General features: G+C 41.3%; 1 protein-coding gene across 1 annotated transcript in view; it reads right to left on the bottom strand.

The window, feature by feature from the left end:
* Positions 1-19012, bottom strand: part of LOC309554950 (mucosa-associated lymphoid tissue lymphoma translocation protein 1-like) — a 108208-nt gene that overhangs the window by 43846 nt on the left and 45350 nt on the right. Inside the window, exons 4-9 of the mRNA XM_082256711.1 lie at positions 17752-17870; positions 12810-12963; positions 10102-10280; positions 6117-6213; positions 5957-6004; positions 229-255 (exon numbers count right to left, since the gene is read on the bottom strand). Coding sequence (XP_082112837.1) covers positions 229-255; positions 5957-6004; positions 6117-6213; positions 10102-10280; positions 12810-12963; positions 17752-17870 — 624 coding nt within the window. The remainder of the gene's footprint in view (positions 1-228; positions 256-5956; positions 6005-6116; positions 6214-10101; positions 10281-12809; positions 12964-17751; positions 17871-19012) is intronic.

Here is a 19012-nt window from a genome sequence, read left to right as displayed (position 1 = left end):
TCAGGAATGTACGCCCTCTCAATGTTATATTTGATACTGTAACCTACAGATCGGTTGTACTGTTAACCCGTATTTTATACTAATGGCGATGTTGATCACACAGATGTGATATGAGAACACATTGTATCCTGCCTGCAAAAGTGTATCAACACATATCTGTACTTCTTTTTGTTACTAATAATAATCACACAACATGATGGCAAATTATCAGAAAAAAAAAACACTCACCAAAGTATCTTTCAGGTGGTTTTGTACCTGCAAAGTGACAAATAGAAATAATATATGAAGATAACATGTCACACCAGCTGAAAATCTGCAAATATATGTAGTTGCCCATCACTGTTATACAAATGAGGATAATTTAAAGCAAACCTAGTGTAAGAAAAAAAACACTCTCCATTTGACAAATACTTATTATCTGTCTATTTTGTTGATCCAAAGGCTTGAATACCGTCTGAGTCACTGCCCAGAACTACTACTAATCTACTATTTCTATAACTAGTAAAGTCAGCCGAGATCAAATAGTTTCATTAAGTGGGGTTAGGTTTCCCCCATCATGCTTTTTATACTTTATTTCACTATATCAACCCATTTGTTTTGCAAACTAAAATGCCTTTACAATGCAACTCTAGCCCAAACTTTTTTCTTTTTTTATAAGGGGAAAGAAATCGAAACATTAGTCTGTCTTTTAAAAAATGTTGACCGTCTGCACACGGAAAACGACTCCCTGTTACATAAATGTAATGAAATGGGTAAAAGATGGGTTCAGCTCCTGTTTTCCACCTGCAGAGAACTCCTCAGGCACGTTTCCCCCTTTTTGGGGCTTAATCATGCGTGTAAGCCCCGAAAAGGACGAAACGCGCCCGAGGAGTTCTCTGCAGGACAGGAGCTGAAGCCATCTTTTAGCCATCTTATTACATTTATGCACCAGGGAGTCAATGTCTATGTGCAGACATTGATTCAATTTTGTTGTAGTCTACTGGAGCATAAGAAGCCGATTCTGTCTGTCTTGTACCCATCTTTTCACATGCTGATCCGACCTAACACAGGTTTGGAGGGGCATTCAAGTGGTAATATTTTCATTCATTTGGGCTACATACAGTATGCAAGTCTGTCTTTCATTGTTGTCTGTCTCTTCAGCTTCCAATTGGGGAGAGTCCCCCCTACCTTCTTTCCAAGTGAAAGTGAGGGAAATTCTTAGTATCCTCCAGAACGCCCCTAAATGCTAGTTTAAAATTATAGATAGATATTTTGGTATGTGAGATCATCTAGAAAATAAATGAGAACATTTAGAGTAGCCTGCTGACGAGAGAGGGTTAGCAGTCCTGAATACATGACTGTATTATATAGCAGAGCAGCTGCAACATTTAGCCAGCAGAGCTGTATACTTTCTGCAGGATCCCTGGCCTGTTCTCTTGAAATACATGTATTGCTAAATTCTTGTTTTTCCCCACCCTGCCTTTTGTACAAAAATATGGAGCACTATCAAAAGTCTGCTACCCTACACCAACTATAACATTTACACTATCTTTTGGGAGATTGAAACACTGGGTACATTCAAATCCTGAAAAGTATTAGGCATCAAATATGTCCATCAAGTTTTTGCTCAAAATATCCTGAAGTCCTTTACTACAATTGCAGAGCAAATTTCAAACCTCCAAGAACATTTTGCCATTTAACCTCCCTGGCGGTATGATTCTTTTGGATTTTTGGTGCTGAAAGCGGTATCATTATTTTGCATGTAATTCTTGGGAATGAGCAGCCCAAACCAACTGTATACATTTGTTATATATATAAATAAATATATTATATTATGTACACACACACCATATATATATATGTATATATATGTATATATATATATATATATATATATATATATATATATATATATATATATATAAAAATGTATACAGTTGGTTTGGGCTGCTCATTCACAAGAATTACGTATATATATATATATATATATATATATATATATATATATATATATATATATATATATATATATATATATATATATATATATATACATATATACACACACGTGCATATATATATATATATATATATATATATATATATACACGTATATATATATATATATATATTTACATAAAAAGTACAGTAAAACTGCAGGAAAGGGCACTGGAGGGCAAACTAATGTGATTTTATTTTATTTTGAATGGTATCAGTGTGTTTTTACATTTGAATTTGCCACCAGTTCCACCCCCCTGCGAACGTCACTTCGCAGGAGACGGAAGCCGGAGCACGGAGACGATCGGGAGGAAGAACCACCGCTAGACACATCGCTGGATACCGGTGACAAGGTAAGTAACCTCTTTTACAGGATCCAGCGATGCTTCTGGCGGTACCCCGAGTGTGGCTCGGGGTTACCGCTTTTGGCTCTGAAATGTAACCCCCGAGCCACGCTCGGGAATACCACTAGGCAGGTTAAAACTGAACTCCAGGAAATCAGATACTTTGTAAAATGTGCTGTCTTACTATAGGTTAAGTCCAATGAGGTGCATGCCACCTGGTGGGCTAATCTCTTTTATTTACAACGGACAGATTTATGGAGCGCCATGAGTACAGCTATCACTACATTACACATTGAACAAATCACTGAAGAACAATGGGATATCCTTTTACAAAATACATCCATGGTTTCAGCAGCTTTAAGACTGATTTAACCAATTTATTCTATATAGAGTCTATAAAATCCCAGAGTGGCTCTACAGCTTTGGGTGAAGGGACTCCCCCTCTTGCCCCAGATGTCATGTTGATTTAGGTACCCTGCTTGGAAGTCTCCATAATCTGGCTTTGACTTACTGGATGAGCTTGTCTAACAGAGACTTTGAAATACTGTGTATGCTGTGGCTGGGACGCTGAAAGGTATTAATGAAAGACTGTTGTACTGATGAGAAGATTTACCTGAATCAGAAGACAAAGCCTGTCACTCTAGTGATAAAGTAGATTTTAATTTTACTGAACTGTCTGCCAAGAGTCTGTTTATCCCTCTGATCCAGAATTCACATGCTCTGGAGATGCGCTACATTTTTCAAATTTTGGTAGCAAATTCATCTCATTAATAAAATACACTATAGCAGTGATCCTCAAACTACGGCCCTCCAGCTGTTGCAAAACTACACATCGCATGAGGCATTGTAAAACTCTGGCATTCACAGACATGACTAGGCATGATGGGAATGGTTGTTCCTGAACAACTGGAGGGCCAAAATTTGATGACTCCTGCACTATATGTTTTTAGAGAACAATCATCTGACTTATATTTTGGGTTATTTTGAGCTATAAATAGATTACAAATACATGTTTCTAACATTTCTCAAACTCCTATTTTTAGCTAGAAAGCTTTTAGCAAAAAAAAAAAAACCTATACAATGCCCTCCCACTCTACCAATGTGGAAAGAGGAAGCCAATTCTAAAATTAGATTAAAAAAACAAACATATCAAAAAAAGGGGCTGCCCCAGAAAACAAAAAATAGGCCAGAGTCGCTGCATAAACCTGAACTAGCACCAGCTAAAATTATTCTCCGTAGATTACGTAGCTGATATGCAACATCTAAGGGAGATTCCGTGCACGTGGAAAACTGTGACCTATTGTGATAGGGCATGCTCTCTACTCTGGTTTATCTCGGCTACAATAATTCTATTGCTCTATATTTGTAACAAATGACAACAAAGCATAGGTCAGATATTTTTTGAGACATTAAGGCATATTTATTAAAGTATGTGAAGATTCACCTTGATTATCCAAGAAATGAAAATTCTTGTTTTTCACAATTTAATGTGTGAACATTCCCAAACCCTTTAGTAAAACAACCTTGTTGACAGACATTTTACCTTGCAAAGTATGCACATTAGAGTACAGCATTTATGGCTCTAATGGGTTCCTCAATTCAGTGATACTGTTCTATATAATGGAGGCAACATGATTATGGTAATTTCTTTGTTTTTCATTTCGTTTTCAGTTTTTGTATGCTTTTTATTTTATTCCAAAAAACATCAAAATGTTCTCAATAAAAATGATCTGGTTAACCTCTTTACGCCCGACATCTTAAACCTCTTAACGAGCCGGGGGGGCAGGCCCGTGGCTTAAGATAATGTGACCGCCGTGATTGCCTGTCACGATGGTCACGTGATCCGAAAACTCCAGATCGCATACAGCGATCAGGAACTTTCGGTTAGACGCCAGTCATTGTGCTCTTGACCTCAATTCACGCAAATAAGTGGCCTCTCGTCATTAAGGCCCAGGCGTTGAGAGGCGCATATTTGCATGCAGCCGGCGCTTTTTACATGGGCGCTACATTCAATCTTTTTTTATCTGTTTTCAGATGAAAAATGGACAGCAATTTATTTTTATGGGCTTGAAGATGTAAACGGATGAGCATCTATTTGCGATCTACCTACTTCTGTGTCCATTCAGCCAGCTTCCTTTTCATTTAGACCAGGGTCTCTAAACGGCGGCCCATGGACCAGATATGGCCCTTTGCTAGCCTTTATCTGGCCCTTGGGGCACTATTCTTCCCACTGATTTGAGGCACCATTTCTCCCACTGACACCATCAATGGAGCATTATTTCTTCCACCGATACCAATGATGGGATACTATTCCTCCTACTAATAGGGGCACTTTTCCTCCTCCTATTGGACCAGCAACCCTGAGCCCATATTTATTCTCATAAACGCCAGGTCCGGGACATTTTCTGTCTCCGCTCGGCACAATCTGGCCCTCCTAAAGTCTGAAGAACAATAAACTGGCCCTTTGTTTGAAAAGTTTTGAGACCCCTGCTTTAGACGGATCTGAACTGATGTAAACCGATATCCTCTGTTTACGTCCATTCTGTTTATATCCATTTTTAGGCAGGTAACAGATTTTTTGTTTATACATTTGTCACCTATGATTAGTTTCTTCAGGAACTAAAAAAAAAAATAGAATGCAGAAATGGATGTAAACTTGACTAAACTGAAAATGGGTCTGCAAACTGATTAAATCTGAAGTAACCTGAATCAATATTCATTCATATTTTTTTTTTTTTAGCAAAAAACATTACTGAACTGATGACCCCAGTGTGAAAGGACCCTTTAAGAAAGAGACTGGAAACCTGCCCAGCAGGACACAGACAGCAACAAAACTCTGATAGAGGTTTTAACCCTTCCACATCCTTCTACAAAATTATTTTTTTGTGGTCTATGGTTCGTTGGAGTGATTCCTCCTCACTTCTGAGCACTGTCTTTGCAATAAGTGGGGGAAATCCTTCCCAAAGGGAAAATTACAGCAAACTCCTGACAGGGGCCTTAAAGTGGTTGTAGGGTCAGAAGGTTTTTTATCTTAATGAATTCTATGCTTAATGTTTACCTGAGCCCATCTCAATTCAGTGATGTTGCAGGACAGTCTCGGCAGCCCGGGACTCCCCTCCTTATTGACTGAGACGGCAGCGCGGTGCAATTGGTTCCTGCTGCTGTCAATCAAAGTCAGTGGGCCAATGAAGAAAGGAGCGAACCGCGGCTTCTTGTCTGAATGGACACAGAATGCAGCAGCTCGGCTCAGGTGCCCCATAGCAAGCTGCTTGCTGTGGGGGCACTCAGCAGGAGAGGGGCCAGCAGCATCGGCATGGGACCCAAGAAGAGGAGGATCTAGGCTGCTCTGTGCAAAACCAACTGCACAGAGCAGGTAAGTATAACATGTTTGTTATTTTTAAAGAAAAAAACAGAGACTTTAGTATAGTAAAGAGAAGGCTCTATTTGTTGGAAAAAATGACATAAATTTAATTTATGTACAGTGTTGCATGACCGCACAACTGTCAGTTAAAGTGACGCACTATCATATCGTAAAAAATGGCCTGGTCATGAACGGGGGTACATTTTACGGAGGTCAAGTGGTTAACACAGGTGAGTCTGTAATTCTTACGAAACTTCCAAAACAAATTTATTACCTGCTCTTTCAGAAGGTGATGGGGTTTGCTGGAAAATAATGTCTTCCTCTAAAAGACAAAGACATTTTATTTTCCAGAATTCTGTGTTGGTCCTCACAGCCCATAAATACCAGATAATGTTTTACTAAACAAAACGGAACTACAGTATGTGTAATTTTACCTATACTTAGTTCGGCAGCTTCACTCCACCTTTCTCCATGGGCATTAGACACGCAACACAGGTAGCTGCCACAGTCTGTAGGCTTCATTGACTTGATCTAAAACAAAGTATATCAATTAATATTTCTATGTTTTTGTAACCAGTTCTCAGTAAATAGATTATGTAGCTTAAATGGATTTAGGATAAAAAAAAGCAGGCAATTTCCTTTTTTTTCTCCGCGTGTCATCCCAATAGTTAAAGTGTTACTAAACCCAGGAACCTGCAATCACTATATCTGATCTCCCACAGTACACAGAACATGGAAACGCAACTATTTTAGTAAATATAAACTGCTAAATACATTTTTTCATCAGCAGTATATAGCAGTCTTGGGACTTCTATCAGTGATTTGTTAAAGCTTGTAGGAGGAGTTTTCATTCTCTTCTGACTGTTCTATGAGGCTGCAGGACCCCTCACTCTCTGTCCGGACAGTGCTGATCACATGCACCCTCCCAAAAAAATATAAAATCTCCAGCAATACTGTACACACCAAACTGAGCATGTGCAGAGTGCCTCCAAAGGCTCTCTACTATCAGGAGATGGGTTTGGGACAGTAAATCAAGGAGAAGATCAGAGAAGACAGGATCAAACAGCCCTTTTACACAATGCAGAGGACTAACCCCTTAGGTTCCATAGTGAATATAACAAGCATGCTTTACTGCATAAACAGACTGATTTTACTGTTTTGGGCTTAGTAACACTTTAAAGTGGAACTGAACTTTATCTGAGCACCACAAACGGAAAACACTTTTTATTTAGTTTTTAATATTCAAAGAAAACTCAGCCATCTATCCAAATCTCCACGCTTTATTTTGTTGGGAAATTACTTTGGAAAACACCCCCTCACAGTGCCATCTTAAGAGCATTAAAGGGCCCCGGGCAATGCAGTGCACTAGGGCCCAGCCTACACAATGACCCACGAGAATAAAAATGCAAATTATTGATAAGGCAATATTTATTGGTACAGCAGTGCCAGGCTAATGACAGCTTCCAAGTTCGGCAGCTGGGTCCGGTGAACACACACATGAACGGGAGTCAGACTCGACTGTCCTGTGTGTGTCTGTTCCCGTAGAGGTGGACCGCCCCAGATGATCTCGCAGTGACGAAACGCATAGAGCAGCAATCAGCGTCATACGTCACTTCCGGTAAGGTGGCTTTGGCCGGTGGAACGCGGAAGTACCACACGGCCGCACGCCGGAGATCCACCAACAAGCTGACGGTGAACTTCCTAACAGTGAGTCGCTACTTTATTTCCCTCAATGCTATACTGTACTACGCAATGGAAGCTCTCTTGGTCTTTTGTATACTGACTCCCTAGATGCACACGCAACGATACCTGTGGAACAACCAACAATAAAGATCTTGCAGGCATCAGGAGGAGGGAGAAACAGTTAACCAAGTGGAATAAAGGGGGGGTTATTGGTAAGTGCTTTACCTCCGGTATTAGCACTCCTCACTCTTAGCACGCGCAAAAGGCGCATTTTACCTCCACTTCATTTTATACTGTATTTTATTTGATTTTATGACACTTATCACGGATGTTAGTTCCCTCCGCATAAGGAGGTCACAATAAAAGTTCTTATATACCGTTTATTCACTCATTTGCACATATGCACCTTTGCACTTATCACTAACTAATGGTCGTTTACATCCGATGATTTGACACATAGACGGTACAATCTACTCGGCACTACGGTGTTGAGAGTACCATATTTGCATACTGTTGGCATGAAGGGGTTAAGAAATGTAAAAAAAAAAAAAAAAAGTTTGAAACAAGTAAATGTAATAAAACTTTATATTTATTTACTAAGGCTAGCAGCATAAGGATTAATAATATCTATTGTTGATTGAGAGAGTTTAGTTCTGCTTTAAAAAGTACAGAGTGTGAAATTAAACATAAAATTTGGCAATCTCTTTGTTTTGCTTCTTTATGGATTACAGACACAAATTTACTTTAGACCATCGTCACCATTCCAAGTACACAAGATTGTCTGACTCATGATTTTGACTAAGTTGTTAAAAATATTACCAAAGCCAACAAAAAAACAGCTACTTGTATACGACCAACAATTAGAAGTATCTACAAAACTACAAAAAGGGAAAATCGTGAGAAAAAATTCTCAAAAAAAAAATAATAATAATATAGCATATACACTTGCGACACAAGCCATATTGTAATTGAATGGTATTAAAAAAAATACATTTCCTTTTTAATCTGCAGCTCTGTAATTTTTGGTAAAATTCAATGTAATATGGCAACCTGGAGGCGTTCTGTACATAGCTGGTGTACAGAACTTCCCCAAAAATGTAATTTCCTGTTTGTGTGATTGGCTCACTGATTTTCCCAGATGTCTGCACCAAGATACAAGTCAGATTTTAGGCATCCTCAGTAACAAAAATTTAATTTTGGTGAGATGCTCTCTAAAGGGTTAATTACTTCTAAAGGGATTCATTAGAACACTGCAAATGCATCAGCTGATCATTAATAAAAAAGTAACTCCCATTCAGAATCAGTACCCAAAAGGAATAGAAGAAAGAGCTATTCCTTCAAAACAGAAACAGGTACAAATCTGCAAAAATGTTTGTTAAAAAGGAAGTAAACTTCCTCTGCAGAAGTTAATAAGGCTTACCTGTAGGTATTGAAAATTTCTCCTAAATATGTACAGTTTAGGAGATATTTACATTACATGCAGCCAGTGACCTCACTGGCGCATGCGCTCTGAAGGATCGAGCACGGGTGCCATTCCTTCCGAGCCCTGTGCCGTGAACAGCCGCTCCCGCGCGCATGCAGTGACATCATTGCTGCTCCAGCTAATCACAGCGCCGGAGCCCGCAGACCCGGAAGAAACTCCGGGGAAAATGTCAGCCGTGTGCAAGTGCTGCTGGAACAGCTTCGATCCAAGGTAAGTATTACATAATGAGTTAGTATGCGATGCATTCTAGCTCATTATGCCTTTGACTTACAGGGTTTTTCTTTTTTTTAGCAGAGTTTACAACCTCTTTAAAATCCTTGCAATGTACATAGATTACCTAGAGGAGATTGTTTTTTCTCAACAAAAGTGGAGTTACTCTTTAAAGGAGTTTTAAAGTCAGAAGGTTTTTCATCTTAATGCATTCTATGCATTAAGATAAAAAGCCTTCTGTGTGCAGCAGCCCCCCTAATACTTACCTGAGGTCCCCTTCTGTCCAGCGATGTCCATGAGTGTCTCAACCATCCAAGATTCTCACTCTTGATTGGCTGAGACACAGCAGCGATACCTTTGGCTCCCACTGCTGTCAATCAAAGTCAGCCAGCCAATCAGGGGAGAGAGGGGGCAGGGCTGGGGCGGGCTCAGTGTCTGAATGAACACAGGGAGCTGTGACTAGGCTCAGGTGCCCCCATAGCAAGCTGCTTGCTGTGGGGGCACTCAACAGGAGGGAGGGGCCAGGAAAGCAGAAGAGGGACCTGAGAAGTGGAGGATCCAGGCTGTTCTGTGCAAATCCACTTCAATAGAGCAGGTAAGTATAACATGTTTAATATTTTTATAGGAGAAAAACAAGACTTTACAATCACTTTAACTCCAAGATTAAATGCATAAGATTTATAGAACAAAGACTGCCAACTGGATAAATGAAGAAAATGCATACAGAGCATGCACTGGTGCCATATTTCATATATTTGAAACCAGTTACTGTCTTTCCATCATTTTCTGGTCTTCGAATCGACTTCTCAAGCATGACACTTCTAGCTCTGTTTTTGCTGCACATGTGCCACTGCCTTATGCTGTATACATCCTGTATGGACCGGTTGATATTACAAAGGCCACTATGAATTGAGGTAGTGTACAAATTGCTGTCTATTCATTCTATTGTAATTTTTTTTTATAATATAATATAATGTAATATAATAGAATATAATGTAAGGTTTTTGGCAAAGAGGAATACAATTGAAAAGCTGCAGTCTCACCATGATCTGCATCTCCTTTTGATGAGGCTGGCAGAGCCCATTGTGGTACCACTGGTATTCGGGTGCTGGAATTCCCAAAGCACTGCATTGAAGCATGGCAGGTTTGTGGGATTTCACATGTGCAGAGACCGGATTGGTGATTATGATCGGCTCACCAAACCAGTCGTGGGGGAGGCAGCCTAAAATAGAAAGTAAAACAATAAATCATTTGATTTGTTCACCTGTAAACCATATGGAGATAACATATGCAGCTTACCCATTGTTCAAGCAAAATATTCAAAATTCATTTTCTAAATGTTTCTATCCCACATATTGTTCACACAATTTTACCTTCACTACCATCTTGGAGTTCCACTATTGCTAAACTTATTAAAGTGAACTTTCAGTCAGTTTCTAAACTTGTTTCTATAGGACCTGGCTCCTCCTCTTAATATCATTGGATGAAAAAAGTGTGCGGTGCTTAGGGTGGCCACCTTTTCTTCAAGCCAAACCCGAACACTTTAGCGGGAGCATTTTATTTATTTTTTATTGTAAAAGACCTGAGACACTTTTGGTGGCCCGAAAGAGAGCAGTAATGCAGAGCGGCAAACAGTGAGTGTGGCCAAATTGTAAGTGTGCTGCACGGAATTTCGAGGGTCAGAAATATTCAATGTACAAAATGCAGGGGTCAGATATGTGCTGGGGAGACTCTTTGGAAGGGGAGAGGGTTAGTTTTTTGAGTCAGATATGCGATTGGTGGAGCTTCAGGAGGGGAGAAGGCTAATGTTTGTGAGGGGGGAGGATGGGGGAGGGGTTGGATGTGTGCTGGGGAGACATTTTGGGAGGGGAGAGGGCTAGTGCTGGGGGGGGGGGGATCAGATAAGTGCTATGTGATGCTTTGGGAGGGGAGAGAGCTAGAGCTAGCAGGGTGGGCGCTTTGGGAGGGGAAAGGACTTGTGCAAGCAGGAGGGGGGTCAGATATGTGCTAGGAGGTTGCTGTGGGAGGGGAGAGAGCTTATGCTAGCAAGGAGGGGTCAGATATGTGCTGGGGTGGGTGCTTTGGGAGGGGAGAGGGCTAGTGCAAGATGGGGGTGGGGGGTCAGATATGTGCTGGGGGGGCACTTTAAGAGGAGAGGGCTAGTACAGGGGGGGTTGGATCTGTGCTAGGGGTGCTTTAAGAGGGGAGAGGGCTAGTGCAAGGGGGGTAGGGGGGTTGGATATGTGCTGGGGGGTGCTTTCAGAGGGGAGAAGGCTAGTGCAAGGGGGGTCAGATATATGCTTGGGGGGGTGATTTGAGAGGGGAGAGGGCTAGTGCTAGAAGGGGTTGTCGGATTTCAAATCCAACACACACTTCTAGCATAGTTCTCTTCCCCAGCCAAAAAGCCCCCCAGCTTAACCCCCCCACCCCCTATCACTACACATTTTTTAAATTGTTCTCCTTCGCAGCCACTCTCTCCCTTCCCTTTCCATCTACAGTGCATAATAAAAACTTTGTAAAGACCTTGATCAGCACGTGTCCCTCCGCTCCCCTCCTCCTGTGTGTGTGTATATAGAGGGGGAGGCAGCTTTGATTCACCGTGCTGAAACAGGCTGCCCTTGGAGGAAGGGGAGACACATTAGATGGCCGAGCAGACTTGTCACTCTCGGTGCAGTCCGGTGTGAATAACGTGTCCAGGTCTCAGGAAGACGAAAAACCCTAACACATTATTCAAAAGAAGGAGGAAAAACCAGACAGGTGGCAACCCTAGCTGTGCTGCCTCTAAATACCTTTTTTTCTAGTAGTCCCTGTCTTCATCTATGTCATTCGCTTATGTAGGCAGGTCTAGTTCCCTTGACTTCTGGTATATTATTTCCATTAATCTCAGGAGTCAAGGGGTATCTTCTCATGAGAGTTGCAGTGAGGGGAGGAGGGCAGGATGAGGACGGAGATGGGCAAGGACGGGCAGAGACACACTGTTACCTTACTTTTCCTGCATCTGGCCAGCTTTACTGGGGGCAAAGGAAACCACGACCACTCGAATCCACCCTGCATTTAATGTACAATTAAGGTCATGCACACTAGGTCCACATCTCAGCCACACTAAGCACAGCCCTTCCAGCCAATTGTTTACATGTTGCTATTATTTTACATTGAATGCAGGGCAGATTTGAGCGGCCATGGCTTCCCTTGCCCATAGTGAGGATGGCTACAGGCAGGACAAGAGTAAATACTAAAACAGCCCAATTTTACACTTGAAATAATCAAGATTGATAACATAAAACATGCTAAATGGCATAAATGCTCATTTAAAAGCTTAATGGTGTATTTTTTGAAATTTAGCAGGTTTGCCCAGAGTTCCTCTTTAAACTAACTTTTGCCATAATGTCTATTAAAATAGCAACAAAACAGATCTCATCTTTAGCACTGAGAAATTTAACTTTTTATTGCTGGGTTTCTGAATTTTGCTTCCGGCTTTATTCTTTGCCCTACTATCCATCTGTTTTTCTATCTAGACAAAGGACAATATGCGCAGTAAAAAAGGCACAAAGGCACAGGCTTACTGTATACTTCTGTATACTCATACAGACCTGGCCATGCTGAATACAAGCATTGATACCTATACATTCAATATTCTAGGAAAGATAACAATTTATGTTTAATATGTCTGTCTGCAGATGTTATTCTTTTCAACAGTAGGAGGTTTATCTGTGTGTGCGCAAATTCTGCTCTACCTTCATGGAAATCTTACCCTCAGTAATGTTTCTCAACACTTTCACCTTCACCCAATGACTGAACAAGATGTGATGCTGGTCATTTATACGACAGACATACAGTTGTGTTCGCCTGGCCTCGATGTGCAGGTCAGGCAGGGTGGCCCCCGGAATTTCTTGTGAATCTGTGGACTGATAATAGGAAGAATTCATGTAACTGGAAGCAATAAAAACTCACAATAAAATGAAAGCAAATCTTTGTAAGGGCATAAAGGAGCTAATGTCTCTGTTGGATGTTGTCTTAGTTAGAGTTTGATGGTTAATTTACACCTAGGCACATGCTTTGTAGTTTGCGTGCATGGTAATGCACAGTCGTATGGGAACATTGTTTTCTTTAAAAAACACTAAACTGCAGATGCAAACCAACCACATAGGAAAGAATTGGATTTCTGCTTGAAATGCATCTTCATAGAGAAAAATTAATGTGTTTAGTGCAGGAAAATAGACAAGCATGAATAAGCCCTGGAACTTTAGGTTGATCTTATACATTACATTCTGATTGTTCAATACTGGGGATCAACCGATTATCAGCAAGGCCGATATATAGAGGGCTGATATGCACTTTCCCCGATAAATCGGTATTGGCCCCGGAGGTTACCGATATTGCTGATATTACTGTATATAGTATTAGTGTATGTAAAATCCTAGCATCCACTTTATTAGTGTTTTATATAATGTCCAGTGTGTGTTTTTGCAATCTAATAGTGTGAAATACCTTCATTACATCGCCGCTTGGCCCTTAAAACACACACTGGACATTATATAAAACACTAATAAAGTGGATTCTAGGATTTTAATGACACTAAACTAGGTTCACATGGAATTCCTGGCAGGCAGGGAGGGAAGAGAAGACCGCACATTACAGCAAAAAGACCTACCCCACATGTTCAGTACCATATTTGTGTAAAAAATTGTCTTTATTTTTCAAAACTTTAAATGTACAAAATATTGGCCCATATCGGCCGATACCGACATGCAACAGCCAAAATATCGGTATCGGCAACGAAAAACCAATATCGGCCGATCCCTATTCAACGCTGTGTCCTTTGGATCACCCTCCCTTATGCTGGCCATACACTCGCCGAAAAATCGTTTGAAAATCTGTCATTTGTTCCATTCGTTTTTTTGTCCAGTTAATGGGCACAAATTGAACCGAACAGAGCTGAAAAATTGAAGGAACAGTTTGGAAAATTCTGCTGAATGAACAATAAATCGAAAGGTTAATGTGTTTCTCGCCCGAACTGTTTGTACTAGGCATATGTGACAAAATGAACGAAAAACTGATTCAATTAAGTCCATTGAATGATTAATCAAAATTTGGTCATTACACGAAGGCACGATCTGCTCTCATAGCCAAGTGTTTGTTTTTCAAAAATGATTTGGAACAATTTTTCGTATAGTGTATGGCCAACATAAGTCCAACCAAAATGTAAAAAGGTTTTGCCTATAATTCTACTTTACAGATGGTGCTGGAGTTAGCTCTTGGCTTTATTAAGTATCAAGGATAAAAGTTAGATCCCTCTCTTGTACTAGCTTGACCTGTGGTTTCCGACTCCCTGATGGCTTTGTCGATTTGAACCACATCAGTGGCCCGGGACTCCCTCCGGGCACCCTTCCTCTCCCGCATAACCCCCCCCCCCCACTGTTTTGCCCTTCCTCTCCCCCCCGTCCTCCTTGCCCCTCTTACTCCCTTCTTTCCCCCCCCCCCCCTTTGTTGCCTCGAGTTGGCCGCTACCTAATTTGTTTCCCTATTGTGGCTGGACCACGAACTTTTGCTGCACTACGGCTTCCCTTTTTGCCCTACCCCCAGCCGCCCCTGTGCACTGTGTTTATCCCTTGTACCTGTATTCCGGGCGCCCAGCTTGCCCCTTTCCTATTCCTTAACCTGATTGTTATGCTACTACTTGCTGTTCATGATGTCATTTTGACGTGTATTCATCTGTTATGCACCACTGTTACCTATTGGTATTGTTTTGTACTACATTCCTTCTGCCTTAATAAAAACCGTTTGAACAGAAAAAAAAAAAAAAAAAAAAAGTTAGATCCCACCACCACAATTTTTAAAGTAGAATTCCAGTTTACTTTACTTACTGAACTATTTCCATTACTACAGTAACTGATGCAGCAGCTGCACACAGTACACTATGAAGTAGCATCAGCTACATAAAGTATGGGGTGCTGTGTTCTGCAACAGTACAGGCGACTACCCGACTGCTGCTAAACTAAATCGAGTAGGCCCGAATGCCATTTAGGAGAAACCTTGTATTTTTTAGCAATGAATATAAGGCTTCCTCTTGGCTGAAGTGGAGAGACGGGCAAATGTCACAATTTCAGATCGGCCAATCCAAGGAGATCTTGTATTCATAAAAATACAAAGCATTTCTAAAATTGGCTTAGAAGCATTCAGACTGACTCTGACTTTTTCTGACAGCAGATAGGTAGTCAACCGTACTGCTTTGGAATACTTACTGTAGGTAGCTGATGCTGCTACAGAATAAACTATTTAAAAGAGAAGTATGGGTTTAAATGTTTTTCCAGTATTATACTAATCTAGGTATATCCAGCATCGGTCTCCCGGCCCCTCTACACTGAGAACCGAGCGATCGAACACGTCCGATCGCTCGGTTCTCGCAGCTTCATAGGCAGAGAGCTGCAGGACTGTCAGTCAGCAGTTCCCTGCTCTGCCCCGTCCTCACACATTGGAGCCCTGAGCTGTGGAGGGGCGGGGAGCAGTCGGCTCAGGCTCTCAGCAGCTCTCTGGGAGGCTGAGCCGGGTGTCAGTCCAGGCACCTTGCGGATCCCGACTTCCATTGTCGTGATCACGTGGTGCCTGGACTGACATCTGTCACGTCAGCAGAGAGAGAACGAACTTCCCTCCTGTGATCCATAGGAGATGTACAGCCAAACGAGCACTGAAAGCTGAAAATTGGCCTGGATGGGAAGGGTGTTTAAGTGCACAGTAGGCAAGTGGTTAAAGTAAAACTGGAAATCTTATTTAACTGTCTTCTCATCTTCCTTGATGTTTTCATCCACCTTTTTGTGTTGCAGCACCTACTGTTCCCACCTACTGGGAAGGTGAGAATCCATTATATTGGCCACAACAGGTGTACAGAAACACACGCACAGATCTCTCACAAATAGGGACCCCAAGGACTATAAAGGACCATACACACTATACAACTGTCTTTAGATTTATTTTTTTAAGATTTACCAAAACCATATAATATGGGGTCAAATCTAAACACGTTTAATTTGTATGCAATCAGGCAGATCCCTGCACTACATATTTGAAGGTAAATCTAAAGGAAATCTAACAACAAAAGTTGTATAGTGTGTATCCAGCTGAAGAAAAAAACAATGTTACATGTTTTCAATGTGCAGTATCAATGCATTTCAACATTGTAGAAATCCTCCTCTCCTCCATCAGTTCAGCATTGGATTTAAGTGGTTGTAAACCCACTTTAAGGGCTTTTACCTATAGGTAAGCCTATATTATGGCTTACCTATAGGTGCTATAAATATCTCCTAAACTTGCACCGTTTAGGAGATATTTACAGTGCATGTAGCCGATGACGTCATGTGATGTAATCGCGCCTCCGGCCAATCAGATGGCTGGAGGACGCGATCCAGGAAGCAGGACGGCCGAACATGTCGTCCGTCCTGTCGGCACTGCGGGGGCTTCGTTTTTAGGTACCAGTAAGTACTTCATAATGATGCGATGCATACTAGCTCCTTATGCCTTTGTCTTTACGGGTTTTTTTTTCATATTTTTTTCAGCGGGTTTACTTCCTCTTTAAAAAGTTTGGAAATATTAGACTAATAATAGTCTGGATAGCCCACTCAAACATACACATTCTATGGTTCTTGCCACATGGTTCTAGTGGACTGAATACTCTTGTAAAAATGAGTTCAAACAGCTGCTTGCTGACTTACTATATACTAGGATCACAGGTCTCTATGGTCATTTCACAAGTCCCTCCCCCATACAGTTAGAAAACACTCCCCTAGGCTCATCCTTAAACCCTTTGATCACCACTGTGTTAACCTCTTCCCTGCCAGTGTCATTATTACAGTAACAGTGCATATTTTTAGCACTGATTACTATAGTAATGTCACTGGTCACCCCAAAAGTGTAAAAAATGTCAGGGGTCTGATCTGTCCGCTGCAATATCACAGTCCCGCTAAAAATTGCAGATTGCCGCCATTACAATTAAAAAATAAATAAATAAACAAATAAAAATGACAAATCTTTCCCCTAGTTTGTAGACACGATAACTTTTGCGCAAACCAATCAAAATACGCTTTTTTTAACCAAAAATATGTAGCAGAATACAAATTGGCCTAGAAGGATGAAAATTTTTTATTAAAAATATTTTTTGGGAATGTTTTATAGCAGAATGTGAAAAATATTGTTTTTTTTTTTTTTTCAGAATTGTCACTTTTTTGTTTGTAGCGCATATAATAAAAATTGCACAGGTGATCACATTCCACCAAAAGAAAGCTCTATTTGTGGAAAACAAAATGTCATCAATTTTATTTTGGGAAAGCGTCGCACAACCATGCAATTGTCCGTTAAAATAATGCAGTGCCGAATCGCAAAAATTGGCGTGGTCATTAAGGGGGCAAAACCTTCCGGTCCAGAAGTGGTTAAAGAATCCCGGGCAGTATGTTTCTGAATCCAGCTTGCTTAACAATGTACTGCAGAAAGATGAATAAAATTGTGAATAACTAAAGCTGCTAACCAGCAGAGAAAGAAGGTGATTTATAGTAAAACATTTCCTCTACAGTGGAAATGGAAGTTCTTTCACACAAGCAGAGCAAAAAAAGGAAGTGACTCTTCAAACATGTTTGCTCCGTGAGGTCAGCATTCAATTATTAAACACTGTGGGTTACTTATACAAGTAAATCTGTTAGTATTACCTCTGACTGTACAAACCACTGATAACAAAGCCTTGTGGGACCTTGGGCCCGACAGCGTAGGGTGAGGGGAAAGTCCGGGGGAACACAGGCACACACAGGTTGCTCTGTGATTCGGATTTCTACAAATAAAGCAGGAGGCGTGTTATTTCCATTGACAAACATGTAACAAGCTCTTACAGGCATAAAAAAAATAAATTAATGCACCAAAATATACATATAAATATGTTTATCACATCTAAGAACCTATGTAAAAGCAGACTTCCAGTAACTGATAATTTTACATAGTTAAAGCGGAGTTCCGGGCACAAAAACACATTTTTTTTTTGTGCCCCTCCGCTAGGAATGCCTCACCTGAAAAGGAATTGGATAGTTAATTTATTTTTTTTTGTTTACTTACCTTGCAATTGAAGATCGAAGATACTCACCTCAGAGTACTTCCTTCCTCGGAGCCGCGGCTCACCCCGTCACTTCCTGCCTCGCTATGATTCCTGGGAGCTGAACGTCACAGCTCCCAGGAATCAATGTGACGGCACCGGCCCCGCTCGTCACTTCCGGGCGACGCCGCATTCCCCTGCTAAACAGCTTCTGGGCATGCCCAGAAGCTGTTTAGGAATGTGGCGCCGCGCCGGAAGTGACGAGAGGGGCCGGTGCGGCGCATTCTGGGACAAGAAGACGCGGAAGAAGACACAGAAGAGGACCGCGCCGGCTTCAGCTGCCCACAAGAGAGATGGAAACGCTGTGGAAGAAATTTTCTAAGTAAGTATTTCTTCTAAAAGGTAAGTGCGAACCGGGACAGATCAGAGGCTAGCCATTGTGGAATGTGCTAGCCCTGACTGTCCCGGGGGTATGTTTATTAAAAAATGACATCTGTGCCCGGAACTCCGCTTTAAATTGGTCAGCTTGGACTAAAGTAATGCCTTTAATAGATGATTTGAATCTTGGCTGGTTCAGCAGAGACTGGCTGAGATTTCGAACTGTTAATGGGAAGGCTGAATGTACCAAGTTGATCGATCGATCAGCCTGGGTACAACCAGCCGGCTGGATTCTTTTGCGATCATCGCTAGCGATAATCACGGTCTTACCCCGGGGAGGATGGCGGATTGCACCATGTATGGTCTGCCTAAATATGCATGTTTCATACCTGGCTGATCCCCATCAAAGCTGGAAATCACTGTAGTAGACACCGTAACACCACTACTACAGTGATCACCACCAGCTTCTGCAGGAAGTCACTCAGTTGTATGTGTCCCAGAGGGGAGAT

The sequence above is a fragment of the Pelophylax lessonae genome (assembly GCF_965119305.1).
Source record: "Pelophylax lessonae genome assembly, chromosome: 4".
NCBI lineage: Eukaryota > Metazoa > Chordata > Amphibia > Anura > Ranidae > Pelophylax > Pelophylax lessonae.
Note: the sequence above shows the minus strand (reverse complement) of the source record. Positions and strands in the feature narration are given on the sequence as shown.